Below are 25914 nucleotides of genomic sequence, written 5' to 3'. Positions count from 1 at the left end.
AATGGTACTCAGTAGTTTGTATGGCTCCATGTTCTTGTATGCATGCCTGATATCATCAGGGCATGCTCCTAATGAGATGACGGATGGTGTCCTGGGGTATTTCCTCCCAGATCTGGACCGGGGCATCACTGAGCTTTTGAACAGACTGAGGTGCAACCTGGCGGCGTTGGATGGACCGAAACATAATGTCCCAGAGGTGTTCTATTGGATTTAGGTCAGGCAAGCATGGGGGCCATTCAATAATATCAATTCCTTCATCCTCCAAGAACTGGCTGCATACTCTCGCCACATAAGGCCGGGCATTGTCGTGCATCAGAAGGAACTCAGGAACCACTGCATCAGCGTAGAGTCTGATGATTGGTTCAAGGATTTCATCCTGATACCTAATGACAGTCAGGGTGCCATTGCTCAGCCTGTAGAGGTCTGTGCATCCCTTTATGGATATGCCTTCCCAGACCATCACTGACCCACCACCAAATTGGTCATGCTGAACGATGTTGCAGGCAGCATAACATTCCTTACGGCTTCTCCAGATGCTTTCATGTCGGTTACATGTGCTCAGGGTGAACCTGCTCTCATCTGTGAAAAGCACAGGGCGTCAGTGGTAGACCTGCTAATTCTGGTGTTCAATGGCAAATGCCAATCGAGCTCCATGGGCATTAAGCACAAGGCCCACTAGAGGACGTCAAGCCACCCTCCTAAAGTCTGTTTCTAATTATTTGGTCAGACATTCATACTAGTGGCCTGCTGGAGGTCATTTTGTAGGGCTCTGGCAGTGCTTAACCTGTCCCCCCTTGCACAAAGGAGCAGATACTGGTCCTGCTGAGGAGTTAAGGACCTTCTACGGCCTTCTCCAGCTCTCCTAGAGTAACTGCCTGTCTCTGGAATCTCCTCCATGCTCTTGAGACTTTGCTGGGAGACACAGCAAACCTCTGGCAATGGCATGTATTGATGTGCCATCCTGGAGGAGTTGGACTGCCTTTGCAACCTCTACAGGTTCCAGGCACCGTCTCACCAAAACTCTAACCAAATCCAAAACTAGTGAAAAACAGTCAGAAAAGATGAGTAGGGAAAAAAATGTCAGTGGCCTCCACCTGTAAAACCATCCCTGTTTTGGAGGTCTTCTTGTTGTTGCCCATTTAGTGCACCTGTTGTTAATTTTTTTAACACCAAAGCAGCTGAAACTGATTAACAAACCCCTCTGCTACCTAACTAACCAGATCAATATCCCATGAGTTTAGCCACTTCAGTTTCAGAAGGTTTTACCCCCTTCCTAACCAGGCCTTTTTTTGCGATATGGCACTGATTTGATTTAACTGACAAATGCACGGTCGTGCGATCTTGTACCCAAATCAAATTGCTGTATTTATTTCTTTACAACTGGAGCTTTCTTTTAGTGGTTTTTGATCACCTCTGCGGTTTTTATTTTTTGCACTATAAACAAAAAAATAGCAAAGATTTTGACAAAAAAAAAAAAACTATTTCTCTTTCGTTCATTGACGGACACAGCTCCTTATCTTCTTGACCATTGGGTTATACTGCCCCTACAGGAGTAGGGCACTAGGCAGGAAAAAGCTTGACTATGTCTATGGGGCAGTCCCAGAGGGTATACTCCCACTCTCAGCTATAGGCACTATACAAGCAGTGTCAGAAGAAAGCCAACTCCACAGAGGGGTGGGTTCTGTGTCTGTCAATAAACACCAGAGAAATGGATTTTATGGTAAGTCAAAAATCCCATTTTCTCTTTCGTTCATTGACGGACGCAGCTCCTTACTTTCTTGACCATTGGGATGTTTTTTTCTGCCTATTCAAGAGCAAGGACCTAGTTCCTTGCTGGGATCTCTGGTCCTGGCATTTTTTTTCCTTTTAAATGGACCTTTTTCATATCTTTGTTATTTTGTTCCTGTAAGAATCTCTAATCAACTGCCAGACTGAGCGACGAACTGGATAATCTAGATCCCCCAGTCTGGCCAGCGAGCATGTGCAGGCCTCAGCTCTGCGCTAGGTCGCCGCAACATAGCCCCACTCTACAGGGATGGCCTGCGAGTTAAACGTCTCGCGAGGGGGCATTTGACCTGGCCTCGGTCTGAGTCACAGCATTCCTCCTGGCCGACAGCCCCCCTATTCAGATGGAACAGTGATCTGTCAGGAGCGGTGCCCACCCTGTTCCTGGTATGGTAAGTAGCTGTCCCCCCCACTAACCCTGGAGCATTTTGGGGTGACATGGGCCCCTCCCTGGGATGGTGAAACCTCCTGGTTCCTCTCCTTTCCATGCAGCATCCCCTGCCCCCCCTTTTTTCACGATGGTCCTCTGTGCAAATTGTTACACCCCATTTTCCCACACCCACCCTCCCCTCCCATGGGATGGCCATACTTTTTATATCGATCTGGGGTGTCGAGATGGGGGTAGGGGGGAGCGCGCCACTGGCGACCGGACAATCGACATTTGGGAGGGGGCTGTACCTGGTGGGGGCTACTGGCAGGGCCCCCCTTCCTACTGGAATTGTGTTCGGGGCTCCTGGGGTCCTGGGTGGCGGGTAGTGTCGCCATTTTCTTGTAGCCTTTTGTGCTGTAGATCAGCAGCCATGTTTGTGTAGCCTCAATGGCCATTTTCTTGTGGTTTTCTCCTTGAAAATAGCGGCTACCATGTTTTTGAAGTTATATGGGCGGTGATTGCAGTGGTGGGAGCCCCTAGTGCTGACTCCTGGATCTTTCTCTTCCTGTTCGCCGCATAGTGTGTAGTTAGCTTGGGGCTGTAAGTGCCTGATCGGTGGTGATAAGTCTTTTTGTGGGATTCTTTCTCCCTCTCTCTGCTCTAGCAGCGGTAGTGCTCTGTACTGGGCCCTGTGGTGCAGCCAGCGTGTTGGGGGGTTCCTAGCAGTGTTATACACTTTTTTGTGTGGGTCCCTCTGGAGCACATTTCCGCACCTGATCCCCTTGCAGAGGCTGCTGGGCCCTCCGGGTCCAAACAATCCCTGACTGCACTGGCGGCGATCCTGGAGTCCTTAATGTCCAAGGTGGATTTGGTCCTGGAAAAACGGGCTAGCAAAAGGCTTCTCCTGTCTTCATCTGTCTCATCAGATCCTGGGTCTGATTCGGCCGCCGTAGATGCGAGTTACCATTCTAGGCCTGCATCCACACTCCCTGCGTGCTCCAATAGGACGATTCCTTTGCTCCTCTAGCCGTGCATGAAAAGGCGCTGGTGGATGTGCTGATTGTGTCAATGCGTGAACCATTAAAGATGGAGGATGGGGCTGATGCGTCAGAGGCACCGGTCCCTTTTGTAACTTTTGGCACCCACAGGCCCTCCAAGGCGGTGAGGGTGTTTCCCTTTGCCTCTTACTTTGATAATATTGTCACAAAACAGTGGAGTTTTCCAAAACGCACTTTTGAGACCCCCCTAAGCATTTTTCAATGCGGTATCCTTATGAATATGAGGATTCCCTGTTTAAAAAGTGGACGGTCCTACCTGTAGTGGACTTACCGGTTTCCAGGTTAAATAACGCCACCTTAATTCCAGGTGAGGAGGCCCCAGCCTTTAAAAATCTGGCTGATAGTAGGTCAGAGGCTCTGGCCCACTATATGTTCATGGTGGCAGGTTTGGCACTTAGGCCGATATTTACTATTGCCCTAGTGTCACAAACTCTGACCGAGTGGGCTAAAATTTTATACCGGGACCTAGAGGGGGAACAGCTTCCACCTGCCTTTGTGGAGCTGGCGGATCAGTTGTTCCAGGAGCTACAGTTTGTCAGTGATACCTCTTTGGATGCGGCTCCTTTGATTTTTAGACGGTCTGTCACAGCAGTGGTCCTTCGGCGAAATAACTGGCTGAAATGCTGGTCTGCAGACCAGACTTCTGAGAAGGCCTTATCTGATCTCCCATTTGTGGGGGATCTCCTGTTTGAAGCTTCCTTGGATGACATCATTAAGGGCCTCACAGGGGGGAAGAGTCCTCTACTTCCGCAGGCTAGGGGCCATTTTTTTTGGCTCATAAGAGGCCTTTTGGTCCCTCAGGGTCTGAAGACAAGGGATCTAAGCCCTTCAGGGCCTCCACCGGAGGTTCCAAGAGCACATGGTCTGGCAAGCCATGAGCGGGCTCTTCCAGACCTGAAGACAAGGCTTCCTCTACATGAAGGAGCGCCCTCATCCATATCTGGGGTGGGGGGGCGTCTTCGCTGGTTTCCGTATCCTTGGACCTCCCTGGTACAGGACAAGTGGGTCCACAAAGTCCTTCGGTCCGGCTACAAGATCGAGTTTTGGTCTTATCCCCTGGAAAGGTTCTTGTGCTGTCGCCAGATTGCTTACGGGGTCTTTGGGGCAGTGCAAGGCTTGTTACTTCAAGGGGTGATTGTCCCGGTTTCCATTTCGGAACATATTCAGGGGTTTTACTCAAACCTGTTTACAGTTCCCAGGAAGCAAGGCAAGGTATGTCCCAATTCTGGACCTCAAGGCGCTAAACTGCTTTGTGCGGCTACAGAATTTCCGAATAGAGTCCATTTGCACGGTAGTGGTGTCCCTACATCAGGGGGATTTTCTTGCTTTTATTGAAATCAAGGAGGCCTATCTTCACATTGCAATATTTGCCGGTCACCAGCGCTTCCTCCACTTTGCCGTGGGTGTGGAGCATTATCAGTTTGTGGCGTTACTCCTTGGTCTCGCCTCCGCTCCTCGGGCCTTCACAAAAGTGTTGGCCCCGGTACTAGCATTGTTGCGTCTGCGGGGGATTGCGGTACTGGGGCGATCTGGACGATCTTCTTTGCTTTCTTCTTGCTGTTCCCACCCCTCATGTTTGACACTGCTTTGGGACATCCCAATGGTCAAGAAAATAAGGAGCTGTGTCCGTCAATGAACGAAAGGGAAAATGGGATTTTTTACTTAACATAAAATCCATTTCTCTGATGTTTTTTGACAGACACAGCACCCTCCCCACTGTGGAGTTGGCTTTCTTCTGACACTGCTTGTAACAAAACTGAGTGCCTATAGCTGAGAGTGAGAGTATACCCCCTGGGACTGCTCCATAGGCGTAATCAACCTTTTTTTCTGCCTAGTGTCCTACTCCTGTAGGGGGCAGTATAACCCAATGGTCAAGAAGATAAGGAGCTGTGTCCGTCAATGAACATCAGAGAAATGGATTTTACCGTAAGTCAAAAATCACATTTTTTATTTTCTGTTATAAAACATATCCAATAAAAAAAAATCGAATTTCTTCATAAATTTAGGCCAATATGTTTTCTGTTACATATGTTACTTATGTTTGGTAAAAAAATCCAATAAGCATATATTGATTGGTTTTTGGTGGACAAATCTGACACTAAGTGACACTTGTTGGGGACCAGTGACACCAATACAGTGATCAATACTAAAAAGAATTCACTGTCACTGTATTAATGACACTGGCAGGAAAGGGGTTAACACCAGGGACAATCATAGGGTTAACTGTGTTTTCTATGAGTGCTTTCTAACTGTGGGGGGAGTGCTTTGACTAATGGAAAACAGAGATCTGTGTTTCTGCTTAGCAGAAACACGAGATCTCCATTTCCCTCTCTGGCAGAACGGCGGTCTGCCTTGTTTACATAGGCAGTCGCTCTGCTTCTCTATGAACTATCACCGGGTTCCTGGTGGATATCTCGTCCTCCGGACCTGCTAATTGGCTCCTGCTGGGATTGGGGCTCTGCCGACGCATGTGCGCCCCAGGGCTGAGGAAGATAATCACGTACAGGTACAAGATTTTGCACTTAAGGGCAGCCCTGCCACAGTATATGTGGGATTGTCATTAAACAGTTAATTGACTTGATGCTATACTCTAATTAAAGAGTGTATATTAGTAGACATAAAAAACCCTAGACATGAGCATTTTGGTTTCCTTACAAATGATGAAACAATTGCCAGACCACCTTTAAACCAAAAATGTGCATTCAAAATCCAATACCTTTCTGGCAAGCTCTCCATAAATCACAACACATGATTTTATCTTTTCTTCAGCTGTTGAAAACATTTCCGAGCCAAAGCCAATGGCCTTTCCCAAAACCTTGAGTTTTTCTTATTGGACTCTTTGACTCCATATCACACAATGAAGTGCACTGCAATCCACTTCTTATCAGATGCTCCAAGCAAATGTTTCTCCGGTACAGCAAACATCATTTGCCCAGAGCAGTCATAAGTCAGAATATGCCATATTATGATATATTAAAGTAGATAAGCAGAAGCAAGTTAAAGTACATAATCCTTCATAAAGAAATGCAACATGTCAAGCCACCAAACAGGCTTTTTTAAGGCGTAAAGTTGTTATATATACAGTGGGTACGGAAAGTATTCAGACCCCCTTAAATTTTTCACTCTTAGTTATATTGCAGCCATTTGCTAAAATCATTTAAGTTCATTCTTCTTCCTCATGAATGTACACATAGCACCCCATACTGACAGAATTGTTGACATTGTTGCAGATTTATTAAAAAAGAAAAACTGAAATATCACATGGTCCTAAGTATTCAGACCCTTTGCTGTGACACTCATATATTTAACTCAGGTGCTTTCCATTTCTTCTGATCATCCTTGATATGGTTCTACACCTTCATTTGTGTCCAGCTGTGTTTGATTATACTGATTGGACTTGATTAGGAAAGCCACACACCTGTCTATATAAGACCTTCCAGATCACAATGCATGTCAGAGCAAATGAGAATCATGAGGTCAAAGGAACTGCCTGAAGAGCTCAGAGACAGAATTGTGGCAAGGCACAGATCTGGCCAGGTTACAAAAAGATTTCTGCTGCACTTAAGGTTCCTAAGAGCACAGTGGCTTCCATAATCCTCAAATGGAAGATGTTTGGGACGACCAGAACCCTTCCTAGAGCTGGCCGTCCGGGGGAGACTGAGCTATCGGGGGAGAAGAGCCTTGGTGAGATAGGTAAAGAAGAACCCAAAGATCACTGTGGCTGAGCTCCAGAGATGCAGTCAGGAGATGGCAGAAAGTTGTAGAAAGTCAACCATCACTGCAGCCCTCCACCAGTCGGGGCTTTATGGCAGAGTGGCCCGACGGAAGCCTCTCCTCCGTGTAAGACACGTGAAAGCCCTCATGGAGTTTGCTAAAAAAACGCCTGAAGGACTCCAAGATGGTGAGAAATAAGATTCTCTGGTCTGATGAGACCAAAATAGAACTTTTTGGCCTTAATTCTAAGTGGTATGTGTGGAGAAAACCAGGCACTGCTCATCACCTGTCCAATACAGTCCCAACAGTGAAGCATGGTGGTGGCAGCATCATGCTGTGGGGGTGTTTTTCAGCTGCAGGGACAGGACGACTGGTTGCAATCGAGGGAAAGATGAATGCCGCCAAGTACAGGGATATCCTGGACAAAAACCTTCTCCAGAGTGCTCTGGACCTCAGACTGGGCCGAAGGTTTACCTTCCAACAAGACAATGACCCTAAGCACACAGCTAAAATAACGAAGGAGTGGCTTCACAACGACTCCGTGCGTGACTGTTCTTGAATGGCCCAGCCAGAGCCCTGACTTAAACCCAATTGAGCATCTCTGGAGAGACCTAAAAATGGCTGTCCACCAACGTTTACCATCCAACCTGACAGAACTGGAGAGGATCTGCAAGGAGGAATGGCAGAGGATCCCCAAATCCAGGTGTGAAAGACTTGTTGCATCTTTCCCAAAAAGACTCCTGGCTGTATTAGATCAAAAGGGGGCTTCTACTAAATACTGAGCAAAGGGTCTGAATACTTAGGACCATGTGATATTTCAGTTTTTCTTTTTTAATAAATCTGCAACAATGTCAACAATTCTGTGTTTTTCTGTCAGTATGGGGTGCTATGTGTACATTCATGAGGAAGAAGAATGAACTTAAATGATTTTAGCAAATGGCTGCAATATAACAAAGAGTGAAAAATGTAAGGGGGTCTGAATACTTTCTGTACCCACTGTATATATGTATGAAAAAATCTGTTGGGAGCAACATGGAGCAATTTTAGCTCTTTTTTTTTAAATTAAAATGCTGTTGCGATAACATAATGAGACTTGTGGAAAATAGACAAAAAATTGCAGAAGATGCTGGAACATTAAAACGCAACCATGGCCCATTGCCTTCAGAAACTAACATAATCACATTAAGTTTTTTTTTTTTAAGTTTTGATGTTTAACAGCTAAACATTCCATATTATTTTTTCTCAGGTGCCAAATGTCACAAAAGAGGCAGTGGAGCAGCTGCTGACATTGACGCACAAGTTACGTGACACAAAAGACCCTAATGTGAGTTACTGTTTCATGACATTTTATTATTGTGTGTTCTAATCAGATGCTTGTAACTTATTGCAGTCTTGAATTAGGATATCAGGCAAGCAGCTAAATGAACAGATGAAATACATACAATTGAACTGCTTTACCTGCCAAAATATTTGCAGTTCTTTTTATCCTGTCTTGTAATCTAGGTTTGCCTGGAAGACAGTTTAGCAAATCCTGTATCATTTGCAGTGGCAACACAGGTTGGCCCAAAACACACCCCCAGCCCGAATCACTATCTTTTCTATGTTTGCTGTCAGTATATCAGCACCGCAGCAGAGCTTGGTTGGCTTCTGTTGCTATGCCCCACTCTCTGTCCTGTATAGTAGGCTGACATAGATGCAAATTCAAGTAGATACATTATTTATAATGTTAAAGCGTCCTTTCAGTAATTTTTTCATTTTTCCATCTATTAAATCCTCAGCCCTTGTTCTCTTAACCTTGGATAGTAAAACATTTTTTTTCTGCCAGTAAATACCTTCTACAGCTCACTTCTTTCTTTTCTGGTCATTAGTCTAGGCTAGTGACATCATGCACAGCTCTCTCTCACTCTCGTGAGAATTTGTCAGCAAGGGAGGAGGGATTAGTCATAGGAAAGCCATGGAGAGCTGCAGAGCTGGAGGGGGACTGGATAAGGGCGGAGATAACAGGAGACTGCAGAGATGGTGTATTCATCAAGAGAGAAGAAATATGCAGGCAAGCAGTGGTGTGAGTGTGTTTGTCTGTATATATGTATGTGTGTCTGTGTATATATATATATATATATATATATATATATATATGTGTGTGTGTGTGTGTGTGTGTGTGTGTGTGTGTGTGTATATATATATATATATATATATATATATATATATGTGTGTGTGTGTGTGTGTGTGCCTCTGTGTAAATCCAGGAGGCTTCGACTACCCACAGTTTAAATAGCTGCAGCCAGATTTCTGCAGCATATTTGACATGTACAGAATCAAAGTATATATAAAATTATATGCAAAGTGGTTGGAGGGAAGCTTCAGAATGCAAATATGTTTTTTATTACAAATTATGTGAGCAGACTGCAGTTCCTCTTTAAAAGTACATTTCACTTGGATACACAAGTCTTTTTGAATAGACCACAGTGAACCCCACACATTATCACTATATATATTTTAAATCTGGTCTACTTAATATTATGAAACCTATAGGATTTTAAAGCTGGAATTTAAGTGAACTGAAAGGAATAAAAATATTGTTGTTGGTATTATTTTCATCATCTTAATTTTTTTTTTTCAACTTTGTATGAGGTAATGGTGATAGTAGCCTTCACAATTTCTAATAACTAATAATGGTCATAATAATAACTTTTATTTATTTTTATTGTATTTGCAGGTATAGCCGCTTCCATACAGAGCAGTTAGACCCCCTTCCTGCCCAGACCAATTTTCAGCTTTCAGCACTCTCACACTTTGAATGACAATTGCTCAGTCATGCTACACTGTAACCAAACAAAATTTTTATCATTTTTTTCACACAAATAGAGCTTTCTTTTGGTGGTATTTGATCACAACTGGGGTTTTTTTTTTTTTTTTCATGATATAAGCAAAAAAAAAAAGCAAAAATTTTGCAAAAAAAAAACAAACTTTTTTTTAGTTTCTATTATAAAATTTTGCAAAAAATTAATTTTTCTTCATACATTTGGGCCAAAATTTATACTGCTACATATCTCTGGTAAAATTAACCCAAATTAGTGTATATTATTTAGTCTGTGTGAAAGTTATTGAGTCTAGAAGCTATGGTACCAATTACTGAAAATTGATCACACCAGATGTACTGATGGCCTATCTCCTTTCTTGAGGCCCTGAAATGTCAGGACAGTACAAATACCCCCCAAATGACCCCTTTTTGTAAAGTAGACAGTCCAAGGTATTTAGTAAGAGGCATGGTGAGTTTTTTGAAGTTATAATTTTTTCCCACAATTCTTGGGAAAATGAAGAAAAAATTTTTTTTTTCTTTTTTTTCCCCAAAACGTTGTCAATTTATAAGCTATTTCTAACACATAGCATGTACACCGCAAAAATGACACCCCAAAATTCATTCTGCTACTCCTTCTGAGTATGGTGATACCACATGTGTGAGACTTTTACACAGCCTGGCCACAAAAAGAGACTCCACGTCATAGTAGCACCATAAGGCGTTTTAGGAGCATAAATACACATAAAACTTTCTTACTACCTATCACACTTTTCAAGGCCCTAGAGCACCAATACAATGGAAAAGTCCACAAAATGACCCCATTTTGGAAAGCAAACACTCCAACGTATATTATATGAGGCATTATGGGTCCTTTGAACATGTCATTTTTTTCCACAAGTTTTTGGAAAATGTGGGAAAAAAATAAAAACTTTTATTTTTTTTACACAAAGTTGTCAATTTATAGGATATTCCTAACACATAGCATGTACATAGCAAAAATGACACCCCAAAATACATTCTGCCACTCCTCCTGAGTATGGCAATACCACATGTGTAAGACTTTTTCACAGCCTAGCCATATAGAGGGGCCCAACATCCAAGGAGCATCATCATGCATCCTAGCCACTTGCCTAGGCCTATTTTTGACATTTGGTGTTTACAAGCTAAAATCAGTTGTTTTTGCTAGAAAACTACTTAGAACCCCAAAACATTATATATATATTTTTTTTTAGCAGAGACCCTAGAGAATAAAATGGAGATTATTGCAATATTTTTTATCACACCGTATTTGCGCAGCGGTCTTCCAAACGCAATTTTTGGGGAAAAAATTCATTTTTTGAATTAAAAAATAAGAAACCAGTAAAGTTATCCCAATTTTTTTCCATAATTTGAAAGATAATGTTACGCCGAGTAAATAGATACCCAACATGTCATGCTTCAAAATTGCGCACGCTCACAGAATGGTGACAAACTTTGGTACTTAAAAATCCCCATAGGCGACACTTTAAAAATTTCTACAGGTTGCTATCTTAGAGTTACAGAGGAGGTCTAGGGCTCAAATTATTGCTCTTGCTCTAACGATCGCGACGATACCTCACATGTGTAGTTTGAACACTGTTTACATATGTGGGCGGGGTTTCCGTATGCATTCGCTTCTGCGCGCGAGCTCGCGGGGACAGGGCGCTTTAATTTTTTTTTTTTACTATTTATTTTATTTATTATTTTTTATTTTTACACTGTTTTTTTTAAAAAAAAAAAATTGATCATTTTTATTTCTATTACAAGAAATGTAAACATTACTTGTAATAGAAAAAGGCACGACAGGACCTCTTTTTTGTGAGATCTGGGGTCAAAAAGTCCTCAGATCTCACAAGTACACTAAAAGAAAAAAAAAATTAAATAAAATGAAAAAAAAAAAGGGACCTTTAAACTGGTTGCTAGGCAACGACGTTTGCCGTAGCTCCGGTCCTCCAAGACCATAGAGTCGAGTGAGGGCAAGCTTGCCCTCACTCGACATCCTGTCTGTGAGGATCTGGGAACGGATCGTTTTCCCCGCTGCCGGCGGGTCCGGTAAGCGGGGAAGAGGACCAGAATGCGGCGGAAGGGGGGGGGCACCTCTTCCGCCACCCCGGAAGGGTGATCCCGCGGCGAATCCGCCGCTGGGACCACCCTTATCGGAAAGCCAACCGTCCACCGTTTAAAAAAATACCAGGGTTATGGCAGCTATCTGCTGCCATAACATCGGTATTTAGGTTTAAACGGAGGACGTATATAAACCTTTTTGGACTTAGACATGGTGCCTGTATGAAGGGTGACAGGTACTCGGGTACTTTGCTGGGCAGGCGACAGGTACTCTGGTACTGATGAGCAAGTGGCAGGTCCTCGAGTACTCCGATAGGCAGGTGACAGGTACTCGGGTACTCTTATGGGCAGGTGACAGGCAGGTGATAGGTACTGATGAGTAGTACTGATACTGATAGGTGATACTGATACTGTACTGATGGGTACGGATGATCAGTACTGATACTGATAGGTGATAGGTACTGATGGGTACTGATGAGTACTGATGAGTAGTGATGGGTACTGATGAGCAGGTGGCAAGTACTGGGGTACTTCAGGTGTCAGGTACTCTGATGAGCAGGTGGAAGGTACTCGGGTACTCTGATGGGTAGGTGACAGGTACTCGGGTACTCTGATGGGTAGGTGACAGGTACTCGGGTACTCCGGTGACGGGTACTCAGGTACTCCGGTGACGGGTACTCAGAGTACCCGAGTACCTGACATCAGAGTACCCGAGTACCTGTCATCAGAGTACCTGTCATCAGAGTACCCGAGTACCCGTCATCAGAGTACCCGAGTACCTGTCATCAGAGTACCCGAGTACCTGTCATCAGAGTACCCGAGTACCTGTCATCAGAGTACCCGAGTACCTGTCATCAGAGTACCCGAGTACCCATCATCAGAGTACCCGAGTACCTGTCACCAGCCCATCAGAGTACCTGTCATCAGCCCATCAGAGTACCCGAGTACCTGTCATCAGAGTACCTGATGGGCTGGTGACAGGTACTCAGGTGCTTTGATGGGCTAGTGACAGGTGCTCTTTATTGGGGGGGCAATCAGTGTGGTTGGGGTGCATTGTACTTGGTAACTAGCTGTTACCACAATCTCCTCCTCACACAGGATCAGTGTGTGAGGAGGAGAACACGGTGACAGCTAGTTACCGTGTTCTCTGATGACATTTGTGACCGGCTGTGATTGGACACAGCCAGTCACGTGGTAAAGAGCCAATTTCATTGGCTCTTTACCTAGACCGGGGATGGGCTCTGTCCGAGGGACGAGCCTCGTCCCCGATCGCTGCGCTGCGCGCCTCCGGGGGGGGCGCGCATTAAGGAAGGAACGAGCGGCTCGCGCTGGAGCCGCTCATGTGATCGGCTGTGATTGACACAGCCGATCATGTGGTAAGCAGCCAATTTCTATTGGCTCTTTACCTTGATCAGGGATGGGCTATGTCCGAGGGACGAGCCTCATCCCTGATCGCGCCGCCGGGGGCGCGCACTGGCAGCTAGAACGTCATTGTCATATGACGTCGGCCCGGATCGGTAAAGGAATGTTGCCGACGTCATTTTACAATGACTCGGTATTGAAGGGGTTAAAGTGTATACCTTAGGCCTGGTTCACACCTATGTGTTTTTTGGTGCTTTTTGCAGAAACGCACTACAGTCCATTTAACATGCTTTCCTATAGGACACATTCACATCTATACTTTTTGCTGTGTTTTTGGAAAGGGTCAGAAACTTTTTTACATGTCAAAATGCGCCTTTTTTTTTTGCTTTTTTTGTTCCATAGATTTCAATAGAGAAGATGCAGAAAAGCATGCAGTGTGTTTTTGCAGCGATTTTACAGCGATTTGCATTATGCGTTTTTTCATCTGCCCAACAACAATGTGCCCAAAAAATATAAAAACTGCGTATAGCTGTAAAATCGCAAAACACACAAAAAAATGCACTGTAGAACGCACCAGTCGCAAAATGCAAAGGTGTGAACTGAGTCTGATTGACAATGCTCTTGTATTATATAAACATACAGTGCTTGAAAAAGTATTCACGCTCCTTGAAATTTTCCACATTTTGTCATGTTACAACCAAAAACATGAATATATTTTATTGGGATTTTATGTGATAGACCAACACAAAGTGGCACATAATTGTGAAGGGGAAGGAAAATGATAAACGGTTTTCAAAATGTTTTACGAATAAATATCTAAAAAGTGTGTCGTGCATTTGAATTTAGCCTGCTTTACTTTTATACCACAAACTAAAATCTAGTGGAACCAATTGCCTTCAGAAGTCACCTAATTAATAAATAGAGTGTGTATAATTTATTCTCAGTATAAGTTCAGCTGTTCTGTGAAGCCCTCCTGCTGCTTGTAATAACTGCCGAGCGGCTGGTTAGACGCATAGTTTGTTAATACAAGAAAGCCGACCGTCAGGCCCTAAAAAACTGTACTGGGGTGATGCCTGCAGATACAGGCATCACCCCAGTACAACCATTTAAAGCTGAAGGCTGCATATTTTCATTACGCTGGCATCAAGGGGTTAAAGGAGGGTTAAGTTATAAAAAAAATATCCCAAGCTTTGAATATCTCACGGAGCACTGTTTAATCCATCATCTGAAAATGGAAAGAGTATGGCACAACTGCAAACCTACCAAGACATGGCTGTCCACCTAAACTGACAGGCCGGGCAAGGAGAGAATTAATCAGAGAAGCAGCCAAGAGACCCATGGTAAGTCTGAAGGAGCTGCAGAGATCCATAGCTGAGGTGGGAAAATCTGTCATGCACTCCACAAATCTGGCCTTTATGGAAGAGTGGCAAGAAGAAAGCTATTGTTGAAAGAAAGCCATAAAATGTCCTGTTTGCAGTTTGCTGGAAGCCTTGTGGGGGACACAGCAAACATGTGGAAGAAGGGGCTCTGGTCAGACCAAAATTTAAATTTTTTGGCCTAAAAGCAAAACGCTATGTGTGGCGGAAAACTAACACTGCACATCACCCTGATCACACCATCCCCACTGTGAAACATGGTGGTGGCAGCATCATGTTGTGGGAATGCTTTTCTACAGCAGAGACAGGGAAGCTGGTCAGAGTTGATGGGAAGATGGATGGAGCCAAATAAAGGGCAATCTTGGAAGAAAACCTGTAGCCTGCAAAATACTTTAGACTGGGGCGAAGGTTCAACTTCCAGCAGGACAACAACTCTAAGCAATCAGCCAGAGCAACAATGGAATGGTTTAGATCAAAGCATATTCATGTGTTAGAATGGCCCAGTCAAAGTCCAGACCTAAATTCAATTTGGAATCTGTGTCAAAACTTGAAAATTGCTGTTCACAGATGCTCTCCATCCAATCTGTTAGAGCTTGAGCTATTTTGCAAAGAAGAATGGGCAAACATTTTACTCTCTAGAGTCTAGATGTTCAAAGCTGGTAGAGACCTCCCCAAAAAAACTTGCAGCTGTAACTGCAGCGAAAGGTGGTTCTACAAAGTATTGACTTACTTTTCAGTTATTTGTTTGTAAAAAAAAAAAAATTGCAAATCATTTATAATTTTCCATCCACTTCACAATTATGTACCACTTTGTGTTGATTGTGTGTTGTGTTGCATTTATCGTGACAATTATGTTGAATTTGCTAAACCAGCCAAGTTCTTTTTATCACTAAGACATTTACGGTGGTGATCTGGAATGCTCTGTTCTAATATGAGACCCTAGAAGTGAATATAATGGAAAATTAGGTACACAGGCACATGTTATTCATTAGGGACGCAAAATGCCAAATGTAGAAAAAGGGTTTTGGATCTCGCCTATCATTATAAAGTGTTGTCTGTCTGTGCTTATTTTTAGATGTTTCAAAGTAGAACACTAAAAAATAACTTGTGCTGAATATGCTGTCCCAAATTTCCAGTCATATGCTCCCAGGTCTTTCCATTGTTGACGTCTATTTTATTTTTAGCCTAACACCTGTTTCTAGAGTAATTTTGTGGCAAATTACTTAAATGAAATGTTCCTACAAAAAGTATCAAATTCATTTGGTACTAAAGTAATGACATGTCTGTATCCCTTGATTTCTCCTGACTAGACTGGCAGCAGAAAAAGTAGGTTTTATATTTAATAAGGGGAAATCTCGCGCTTTAAATAATCACACCTTATTGAAGTGAAATCAAAAAATAAGTGTGTATAAAATGTGAGTATATGTGCCGCAATTTAATATAAATTGAAATGAAAAATAGTGAGAGAAGAAAAACACTAGTTGCGCACAAAAAGATATAAGCAATCACTTACACTGTGAATGTAACTATACAATGAGATATAAGTGCTATAGGTGATGAGTCAATGTGACTACAACCGAATAATCCGAAAATAGTCCATGATTAAATCCAAAGCAACCATAAAAATGAGATTAGAAAGTCCAAAAAACAATATTGTAGTAATAGTGAAAAAAAGTCCAAAAATCAATATTGTGGTAGTGATAAACCAGGAGATCCTGTGAAATCCCAGTGCTAATCAGATTAGCCCTCATTTGTTGCCACCACTCTCGTGGATAAGGCTAACAGCGCTATATATACAATCCAACTTGGCAAACCAGACAGCAGCCCTTGAAAAGCCCAGGTCAATGGAAAGACTTCCTCAGCTCATAAACATGTAAAAAAGCATACAATAGAGGAGCCCCTCTGGTGCAATACCATTAAACCACTTTATTGAAATGAACAAAACAACTTAAAATGCCCGTACATCTCATGAACTTGCCAAGCACATATGCATATCAATAGCACAAATGAGAGGGGGTAGGAGAGCTCACTCTAGTCCCGGATGCTGCAGCGTTGTGTACGTAGTGTCCCCGGAGCCAGAGGAACATCCCCGCTCACCTTGATCAATCCTCCATTCTGCCGCGTGGCCACGCCCTGACGAGTTTCGTCACTTCCTGACTTTGTCAAAGGGGGCCCCTTTGATAACTTGAAATGTTCTTTGATTAATGATCTTATATAGTTGCATCCTGGTATTGGTTTACATTTTAAGTGTGAAGACAACATTTTCACCATAGACTCCTTTTGTTATACAGTATAGTTATGTACAGAAATCCTGTCTATTGCAGGTTTGCTTCTTCACCCTTCTCAATGGGCCTTTGTCACAAGATAAGTTTTCCTAAATGAAAACCACAGAAGTAAGGACCCAAATTATTTGGCGAGGCCCCATTCCTTTTTTTAGTCTTTAATTGAATAGACTTTGACACTCAAAAGTATAATGATGTAAAACACTCTGTGTCTTTTAAATATATCATAGGACATAAATCAGAGAGTGCCTGTTTCTAGAGTCAAGCCTTTATAATGCAATTCTGCTTGTGAGTGCTATACTACACTCTTTTTGGCAGTGGAAGACCACTTTTTTGTCCTATGCTTGTCAATGGTATGGTAATCACAATAACACATTTGTAAATATTCTTCCTCATTGACAGACTGCCTCTTTAGCTTCATCTTTATCTACAAGACAGTTACTTCGCATATGCAGACGGCTATCTCAGTACCCAGATGAGAGTCTTTATCATGCTGTTAACAAGGCCTGCCTTTCAAGGTATGTGCTCTGGCCTTCCAAGCATTGTGACAAGTGGAGTAAATTTTGGTGCCTATCCTGTGCTAATGTGCTAAATCCATCAAAAAGATGTAGTAGTACATATGCAGAGAGTTATTAGACTATACCAGGATTGTGTTACAGAAATGTGTTTATTTCAAATTTCTCATCATTTAAATATTTGCCTGTTTAAAATGATGTGCTACTATATTAGGAGTACAGGCACATGAGGGGGGCGGAGGTTTACTAAAGCTGAAACTGGTGAAGCTGTGTCTAGTAACCAATCAGCTTCTAAATTCAGCTCATTCAATGAAACTTTGACAATTAGGCCTCATGCACACTGGAGTTTATCAAAACATCAGTAGAAAGGTGTAGCTGTAGAAGGCATTTTTTTTTTTTTTAGCTTTTTTGCAGTAGCATTTTTCAGCACGTTTTTAGCTTTTTTCAGCCGTAGTATTATATAAAAATGTTGATAAAAACGCAGAACAGGCTTTTTTTGGCGTTTTTAAGCTTTTATCAGTTGGCGCGTTTTTACAGCTGAAGAACGCCTCTTAAAACCCACTCGTTTTGGGTTTTTTTTCCAGCCAGAAAACGCCCCTACTAGAAACTGCTAATAACAGCCTATGTGTGCATGGACACATAAGATAACATGTTGGGGAGTTTATTGGCTGCAGAAAAAAAAATGTCTGATGCCAAAAACAGCAGCTGTAAAAATGTCCAGTGTGCATGAGGCCTAACACCTAGAAGCTGAGTTACTAGGCACAGCTCTGCCAGATTCTTTGTGCACCAGTTTTGCTAAATCTCCCCCATAATGTCAGTCTTCCTTACCCTGTAATTGTAGGACCTACCATACACCAACTAAGAGTTGCTTGTCAACGCAGGTAGTGAGTACCCTTAAAACGTGGCCTTAAACATAGGTATACACTGCAGATCAAACTTCATTGAATCTCTGTGGATTATTAAATGAGTCTGATTTCTCTGTCGCTCATTGACAGACGTAGTCCTCTTTGATTCACATCAATTGGGTTATGTTGTCTCCGCAGGAGTAGGACTAGGCAGAAAGAAAAAACGTTCTGGCTCCACCCTAGGGGCAGTCCCAGAGGGTATATCCTCCCTCTCTCTGCTACAGGAAATCCGTTTTTTTCTGTCTAGTCAGGAGTAAGGACCTAAGTTCCTTGCTGGGATCTCTGGTCCTGGCAAGATATTTTTTTTTAGAAAAAATATTTTTTTAGGTAGTTTCTCCAGTGTTTTTTCCTGTGAGATCTTCAAGCAAATTACGCCGGATCTGGGCGACACTTGTGGTCACCCCAGCCGGCCTACGAGCGCGCGCAGACCATTGCATCGCGCTTGGTCGGCCGCGACACATTCAAGTAAGTATGCGGGGCCGGGCGACGGGCTGGATGTTGAGATCCAGTGGTCACCCCGGTTCTGCCTACGAGCGCGTGCAGACCAGAGCTCCGCGCTGGGTCGGCCGCGACAGAGTCCCATTGGAGGGACTGACCTTGCGAGTTAAAAGTCTCGCTTGGACGCCAGGAACCAGAGAGTCGAGGCGTCCGGAGTGGTCAACAACCCCCCACCCCGGTGGAGAGGGTATTGTGAAGAGAGGGTGCCTGTCGGTTCGGTATGGTGAGTAAATGTTTCCTTTTCCTCGTTATGAGGCATTTTGGAATATGGGCCCCTCCATACATGGTCAGTATCTTTCTGACACTAAAAGTCCCCCTTGTAAATACAGCATGTGTTTGGTGGGCAAGCGGACTTGGTTTGGGAGGCAGACATAGGAGGTATAATCCTACCTTGACTGTAGTGGACCTCCTGCAGAGCGATAAACCGCCATTAGCGTGGTATGCAGGTGGATGTGCTGGGAAGACGATACTTCGGCAATCCGCCGCCATTTTGCTGTAGACCAGGTACACGAATGTCCGCAGGTCACGCCGGCCGCCATTTTTTTGGAGTCTTTTGTCTCCCATATGGGGGCGGCCATGTTTGAAGAGCCCAGCTAACCTCGAGGAGAGCTGGGAACGCCGGAAGGCGTACACAGGGGGCGGAGCCACTTCCTTCTACCCGGGAAAACGAACACAGTTCTTCCCAGTCTGTAAGAGACAAACGCTGACTGCAGTTGTTAGGAAACTTCTCTGCATCGGGTGGTGAGCCTTGAGGGTCCCTCTCTCTCTCTCTGTGGGGGTCAAGAAGCAGGTACACTGAGGGGCGCTATTGCGCTAGGGGGATACATATAAAAAAAAAAAAAAGTTTTTTTCTGGCAAAGTGTCCTGGGTTAACATGGACCCTGCCACTCATGTATCTCCACCGGATCCCCTCGAGGTGTCTGCAGGATCCTCCAGCACCCCGCTTACGATTGAATCATTGTCAGCTATTATGGAGACCTTTGTGTCCCGGGTGGAAGTGGCTTGTCAGGGACAGGGCGCAAGGAAGCGACCCCCGCCTAACCCCATGTTATCTGAAACTTCGGATTCAGAATCTGAGCCTATTTCTGCAGTTGCAGGTACCTCATCTGGGATTGGTGTCTCGGGTACTGTCTCTTCAGACAGTGAGGAGGATGTTTCGGCATCAGCCATAGCCCGAGAGGAAGCGTTGGTAAATGCGCTAATTGTATCTGTTCAAGAAACCTTAAGATTACAGGGTTTTCCGTCGGAAGTAGCTGAGACTGAGATCCCCTTTGGGACTAAAAAACGCATCAAAGTGGCGAAGGTTTTTCCATTGCCCAAATGTTTTGGCAATCCGATCAAAGAAGAATGGAGTCTGCCAAAACGCACTTCTGCTATTTCTAAACGCATCAACAGGCGTTATCCGTTTGAGGAAACCCTCATTAAGAAATGGACAGAACCACCTGTGGTGGATTCACCAATTGCTAGATTGAATAAAGCCACGGTTATTCCATTAGAAGACGCTCCGTCTTTTAAGGATCCGGTGGATCGCAAGATAGAAGCTATGTCTCGCACCATGTTTTCCTTGATTGGATCAGCTTTCAGACCAATAATTGCTATTGGGCTGGTTTCACAGACTGTAACTGAATGGACCAAATGGTTACGCCGGGACTTAGAAGAGGTCCCTCAGGCGGTATCAGATTTGTTGGAACAGATGATACAGGGGTTACAGTTTGTGTGTGATGCGGCGTTAGACGCCACTCCATTATTGGCGCGAGCATCAGTTTCAGCAGTGGTTCTCAGACGTACACTGTGGCTAAAAGGTTGGTTAGCCGACCAAGGTTCCAAAAAAGCATTGGCTAATATCCCCTTTTCAGGAGAGCGTTTATTTGGAGCCAACTTAGATGAGATCATTAAGGATCTCACGGGAGGAAAGAGCACCTTTTTACCGCAAAATGCTAAGGGTAAAGGACCTCGTCAAAGACGATGGCCTTCTTTTTCTGCTCACAAAAATTTTTTTCGTCCCGCGGGTGAAAAAATTAAGTCCTCCAAAGCGCCTTCAGGAGGCTTCAGGGGACGTTGGTCGGGCAAGCAAAAGCCCGCCCCTTCCAGACCTGAAGATAAGTCTACTAAACCCTGAAGGTGCGCCCCCACCCATAACTGGGGTGGGGGGACGTCTTCGCCGGTTCCCGGATCCATGGCTCTCCAGAATCCCGGACAAGTGGGTTTGCGAAGTCATAAGGTCAGGGTACAAGATCGAGTTTCGATCTCTCCCACCGGCGCGATTCTTCCCTTCCAATATCCGACTATCCCCGGATCGTTTAGAAGATCTGCGGAGAGCAGTCACGGATTTACTACAACAAGGAGTGGTAGTCCACGTTCCTTGGATAGAACGTTTTCAAGGGTTTTATTCAAACCTATTTACAATACCCAGGAAAGAGGGCAAAGTGCGTCCAATTCTGGACTTAAGGGCACTCAATTCCTTTGTCAACATAAGAAAATTCAAAATGGAATCCATTCGCACAGTAGCAGCCTTCCTGCATTCAGGGGATGTCCTAGCGTCCATAGACATCAAGGACGCCTATCTTCACATTCCCATTTACGCAGGACATCAGCGGTTTCTACGTTTTTCCGTAGAAGAGAACCACTATCAGTTTGTGGCGTTACCTTTCGGTCTTGCCACGGCTCCTCGGGTCTTCACGAAGGTGTTGGCCCCAATGTTGGCACTACTGCGCCAAAGAGGCATATCGATTCTAGGTTACCTAGACGATCTCCTGCTTCATGCAGAGTCTCCACAGACCCTGCTACAAAACATAGAAATTACTATAATTTCTTTACAGGAATTCGGGTGGCTGGTGAACCAGCAAAAGTCATTTCTGGTTCCCACCCAGAGGCTCGAATATCTGGGTCTAATTCTAGACACATTCAGGACAAGAGTTTTCCTTCCAGTAGGGAAACTCCGGAAGATTCAATCAGCAGTCCAGTTGTTACTATCCAACAGCTGGTCTTCCCTTCGGACTTGCATGAGGGTTCTGGGGTTGATGGTGGCTTCCTTCGAAGCAGTCCCATTTGCCCAGTCCCATACCCGAATTCTTCAGCAAGAGATTCTTCTCAGATGGAATCGGAATCCGGAATCCCTGGACTATCGGATCCGATTGAGCAAACAGACCAGAGAGTCTCTGGTCTGGTGGCTTCGGTCTCCGATGCTCAGCCAGGGAAAGTCATTTCTGCCAATATATTGGACGATAGTGACCACGGATGCCAGCCTATCCGGATGGGGAGGAATTCTTGGTCAGTTATCCGTTCAGGGACTTTGGTCCCCGGAAGAATCCAGGTTACCGATAAATGTATTGGAACTGAGAGCGATCAGACTTTGTCTGATTCACTGGAGCGAGCAGCTCCAGGGCAGCCCGGTTCGGATCCAGTCGGACAACGCCACGGCTGTGGCTTATGTCAATCACCAGGGGGGCACCAAGAGTGTCCGGGCGGCCAAGGAAGTGGCTTGCATTCTTCGCTGGGCGGAACGGTTTGTTCCAGCTATCTCTGCGGTGTTCATTCCGGGGGTGGAGAATTGGCAGGCAGATTATCTCAGCCGTCAGACTCTGGATCAGGGGGAATGGTCCCTCCATCCAGAAGTTTTCCACCAGTTGTGCCTACGTTGGGGCACCCCGGATGTGGATCTGTTGGCATCACGATTCAACAGAAAAGTACAGAGATTTGTGGCTCGCTCCCGCGATCCTCTAGCAGAGACCGCAGACGCACTGGTCGCCCCATGGGGGCAATACCAGCTAATGTATGCCTTCCCTCCTCTCGGGTTACTTCCAAGACTTCTTCGCAGGATAGAGGAGGAAGGAATTCCAGTAATCCTGGTAGCTCCGGACTGGCCTCGCCGAGCTTGGTACGCCGACTTGGTCAGACTGGTGGCGGACGTCCCTTGGAGACTTCCTCTCAGGGAGGACCTACTGTCTCAGGGACCGATCTTCCATCCTGCTTTACGATCGCTGGCTTTAACGGCCTGGCTATTGAGACCCAGGTGCTGAAGGAAAAGGGATTGTCAGCTTCAGTTATTCCTACTCTAGTTAAAGCAAGGAAAGCGACTTCCAGAAAGATTTATCATCGCACATGGAAGTCCTACATTGCATGGTGTGAACCCCTGGGGTTCCACCCACGATCTTATTCGGTTAGTCGAATAAGCTGGGATCTTAATTTAGTATTGTCGGTTCTTCAGAAACCTCCCTTTGAAGATATTAGGGAGATTCCTCTACCTACGTTGTCCCAGAAGGTGGCCTTCTTGGTGGCTATCACTTCTGCACGCAGGGTGTCAGAACTGGCTGCATTATCTTGTCGTTCCCCATATCTGGTGGTTCATAGAGATAAGGTGGTTCTTCGTCCGAATCCATCCTTCCTACCAAAAGTGGTTTCAGAATTTCATCTGAATGAAGAAATTGTATTACCTTCCCTGTGTCCTAAGCCCAGTCATCCTCGGGAGTTTGCTTTACACTCCTTGGATGTGGTCCGGGCGATCAGGGTATACTTGAAAACGACAGACTCGTTTCGCAAGACGGATTCACTTTTTGTGGTCCCGGATGGACCCAAAAAGGGGTTGCCTGCATCTGCCGCGACTATTTCCAAATGGATCAGACAGACGGTGGTACAGGCTTATTCTATTAAGGGTCGGGAGCCCCCGTTCCCTGTTAAGGCGCACTCCACTCGGGCACTTAGTGCGTCATGGGCCTTTCGCCATCAGGCGTCAGTGGTCCAGGTGTGCAAGGCGGCTACCTGGTCGTCGGTGCATACCTTTACAAAACATTATAAAGTTGATGTAATGGCATCGTTGGATGCCTCGTTTGGCCGCAAGGTTTTGCAGGCCGCAATTTGAGGAGACCAGTGGTCTACCTCGAGGGTTTTTTTCCGTTGGAAATTTTTATTTGAGTCTCATTCTTTGTTTATAATGAGCCTTTAAAACTTCTAGTTGGCACCGGTTGGGCCTTCTAGATTGGATTTTGATTTCTGTCAATCCCACCCCTCATTTGTGGCACTGCTTCTGGATGTCCCAATTGATGTGAATCAAAGAGAACTACGTCTGTCAATGAGCGACAGAGAAAATCGGATTTTTGTAAGATCTTACCGTAAAATCCTTTTCTCTTAGCTCATTGACAGACGTAGTACCCGCCCCTCTATCATTGAGTTGGGTTGGGTTAAATTCTCTGTTACTGCTTTACAACAGAACTGATTTTCTGTAGCAGAGAGAGGGAGGATATACCCTCTGGGACTGCCCCTAGGGTGGAGCCAGAACGTTTTTTCTTTCTGCCTAGTCCTACTCCTGCGGAGACAACATAACCCAATTGATGTGAATCAAAGAGGACTACGTCTGTCAATGAGCTAAGAGAAAAGGATTTTACGGTAAGATCTTACAAAAATCCGATTTTTTCACCAAATTTTCTAAGCTAAAAGAAAATTCCTTTGCAATGTAAACAGCCTACTTGTCTTTAGTAGATCAACCCCAAAACTTAATTTCTCAAATGTCATCAAATTTCCACACACTTTAGCATCTCCAGTGTTCCCTTGTTACCCATATTGTGCATATAATTAAAAAAAAATGTATTGGTAATGTTAAAGTGATTTTAAACAAAAGGGCCGACCTAGCAAACAGTTTTTTTTTTTTTTTTTCAAATACTATAATTTAAACTTGTGCAAGATGAGAACCAACTATATATACCTATGACAGGTTTGCTCTAATTTAAAGCATTTCAAGCAGTATTGTCAAGTCATTCAACTGATGGTACAAAATGAGAAGTGAGAATATCCAGCACCCAAGTAGAAGTTGAGATGTTTGGCACTGGTTTTATGTAGACAATCATAATGGCAATTGTTGGCACTGATAAAGCTTTTTATTTGTGAATGTTTATTTTAAGTGCTTGCTGTCTAATTTTTAGCCTTTCCCATTTATAACTGTTACCTTTTATTCTGCATGTATACATTTTTCTATTTAACAAAGAAATTATTAATTTAAAATGTTGTTTTTATATATATTATTTCCTAGATTTTTACCCAGTCTGGCTCGATCAACATTACTGAAATATTTAGCAGACTCTGGGATAGAGGAAACCAGTGAGGAGCTGGAAAGGATGGAAAATGGAGATTATAGTTGTAAGATGTTATCAGTGTATTAATTCATTTTTAGATTAATACTTTTAAATGAGATAATACAAGGCATTCTGTAATTGGACAAGGGTAGAGGAGGGTCAGATGAACAACAAAACCACACTTTATTCAGTTACAAGGATGTCTTGTATTATGTGAATGGAATACAAGATATGTTGTCAATGTGTGAAGACGGTAGGAAGCTAGAAAGCATGCTTCCTGAAAAAGCTGACAGTAAAACTATCATGAATACAACTTTTTTAGCATCCCTCTGGATGTAGTATATACTGTGCATCCGGAAAGTATTTACAGCGCTTCACTTTATCCACATTTTATTATGTTACAGCCTTATTCCAAAATGGATTAAAATAATTATTTTCCTTAAAATTCACAAAGAATACCCCACAATGACAATGTGAAAGAAGTTTGTTTGAAATCTTTGCAAATTTTTTAAAAATAAAAAGTAAAAAAAAATCACACGTGTAAGTATTCACAGCCTTTGCTCAATACTTTGTTGAAGCACCTTTGGCACCAATTACAGCTTCAAGTCTTTTTGAGTATGATGGTACAAGCATGGCACACCTATTTTTGGACAGTTTTTCCCTTTCTTCTTTGCAAGACCTCTCAAGCTCCATCAGGTTGGATGGGGAGTGTCGGTGCCCAGCCATTTTCAGATCTCTCCAGAGATGTTAAATCGGGTTCAAGTTTGGGCTCTGGCTGGGCCACTCAAGGACATTCACAGAGTTATCCCCTAGCCACTCCTTTGTTATCTTGGCTGTGTGCTTAGGGTTATCCTGTTTCAAGATAAACCTTCACCCCAGTCTGAGGTTCAGAGCGCTCTAGAGCAGGCTTTCATCAAGGATGTCTCTTTACATTGCTGCATTCAGCTTTCCCTCGATCCTTACTAGTCTCCCAGTTCCTGCCGCTGAAAAACATCCCCACAGCATGATGCTGACACCAGCATGCTTCACTGTAGGGATGGTATTGGCCAGGTGATGAGTGGTGCCTTGTTTTCTCCAGATATGACGCTTGCCATTCAGGCCA

General features: G+C 44.0%; 1 protein-coding gene across 1 annotated transcript in view; it reads left to right on the top strand.

The window, feature by feature from the left end:
• Positions 1-25914, top strand: part of VWA8 (von Willebrand factor A domain containing 8) — a 668510-nt gene that overhangs the window by 236992 nt on the left and 405604 nt on the right. Inside the window, exons 17-19 of the mRNA XM_082247613.1 lie at positions 8174-8251; positions 17232-17347; positions 24770-24876. Of these exons, the coding sequence (XP_082103739.1) occupies positions 8174-8251; positions 17232-17347; positions 24770-24876 (301 nt within the window). The remainder of the gene's footprint in view (positions 1-8173; positions 8252-17231; positions 17348-24769; positions 24877-25914) is intronic.

Source organism: Pelophylax lessonae (genome assembly GCF_965119305.1).
Source record: "Pelophylax lessonae genome assembly, chromosome: 2".
Classification (NCBI taxonomy): Eukaryota; Metazoa; Chordata; class Amphibia; order Anura; family Ranidae; genus Pelophylax; species Pelophylax lessonae.
Note: the sequence above shows the minus strand (reverse complement) of the source record. Positions and strands in the feature narration are given on the sequence as shown.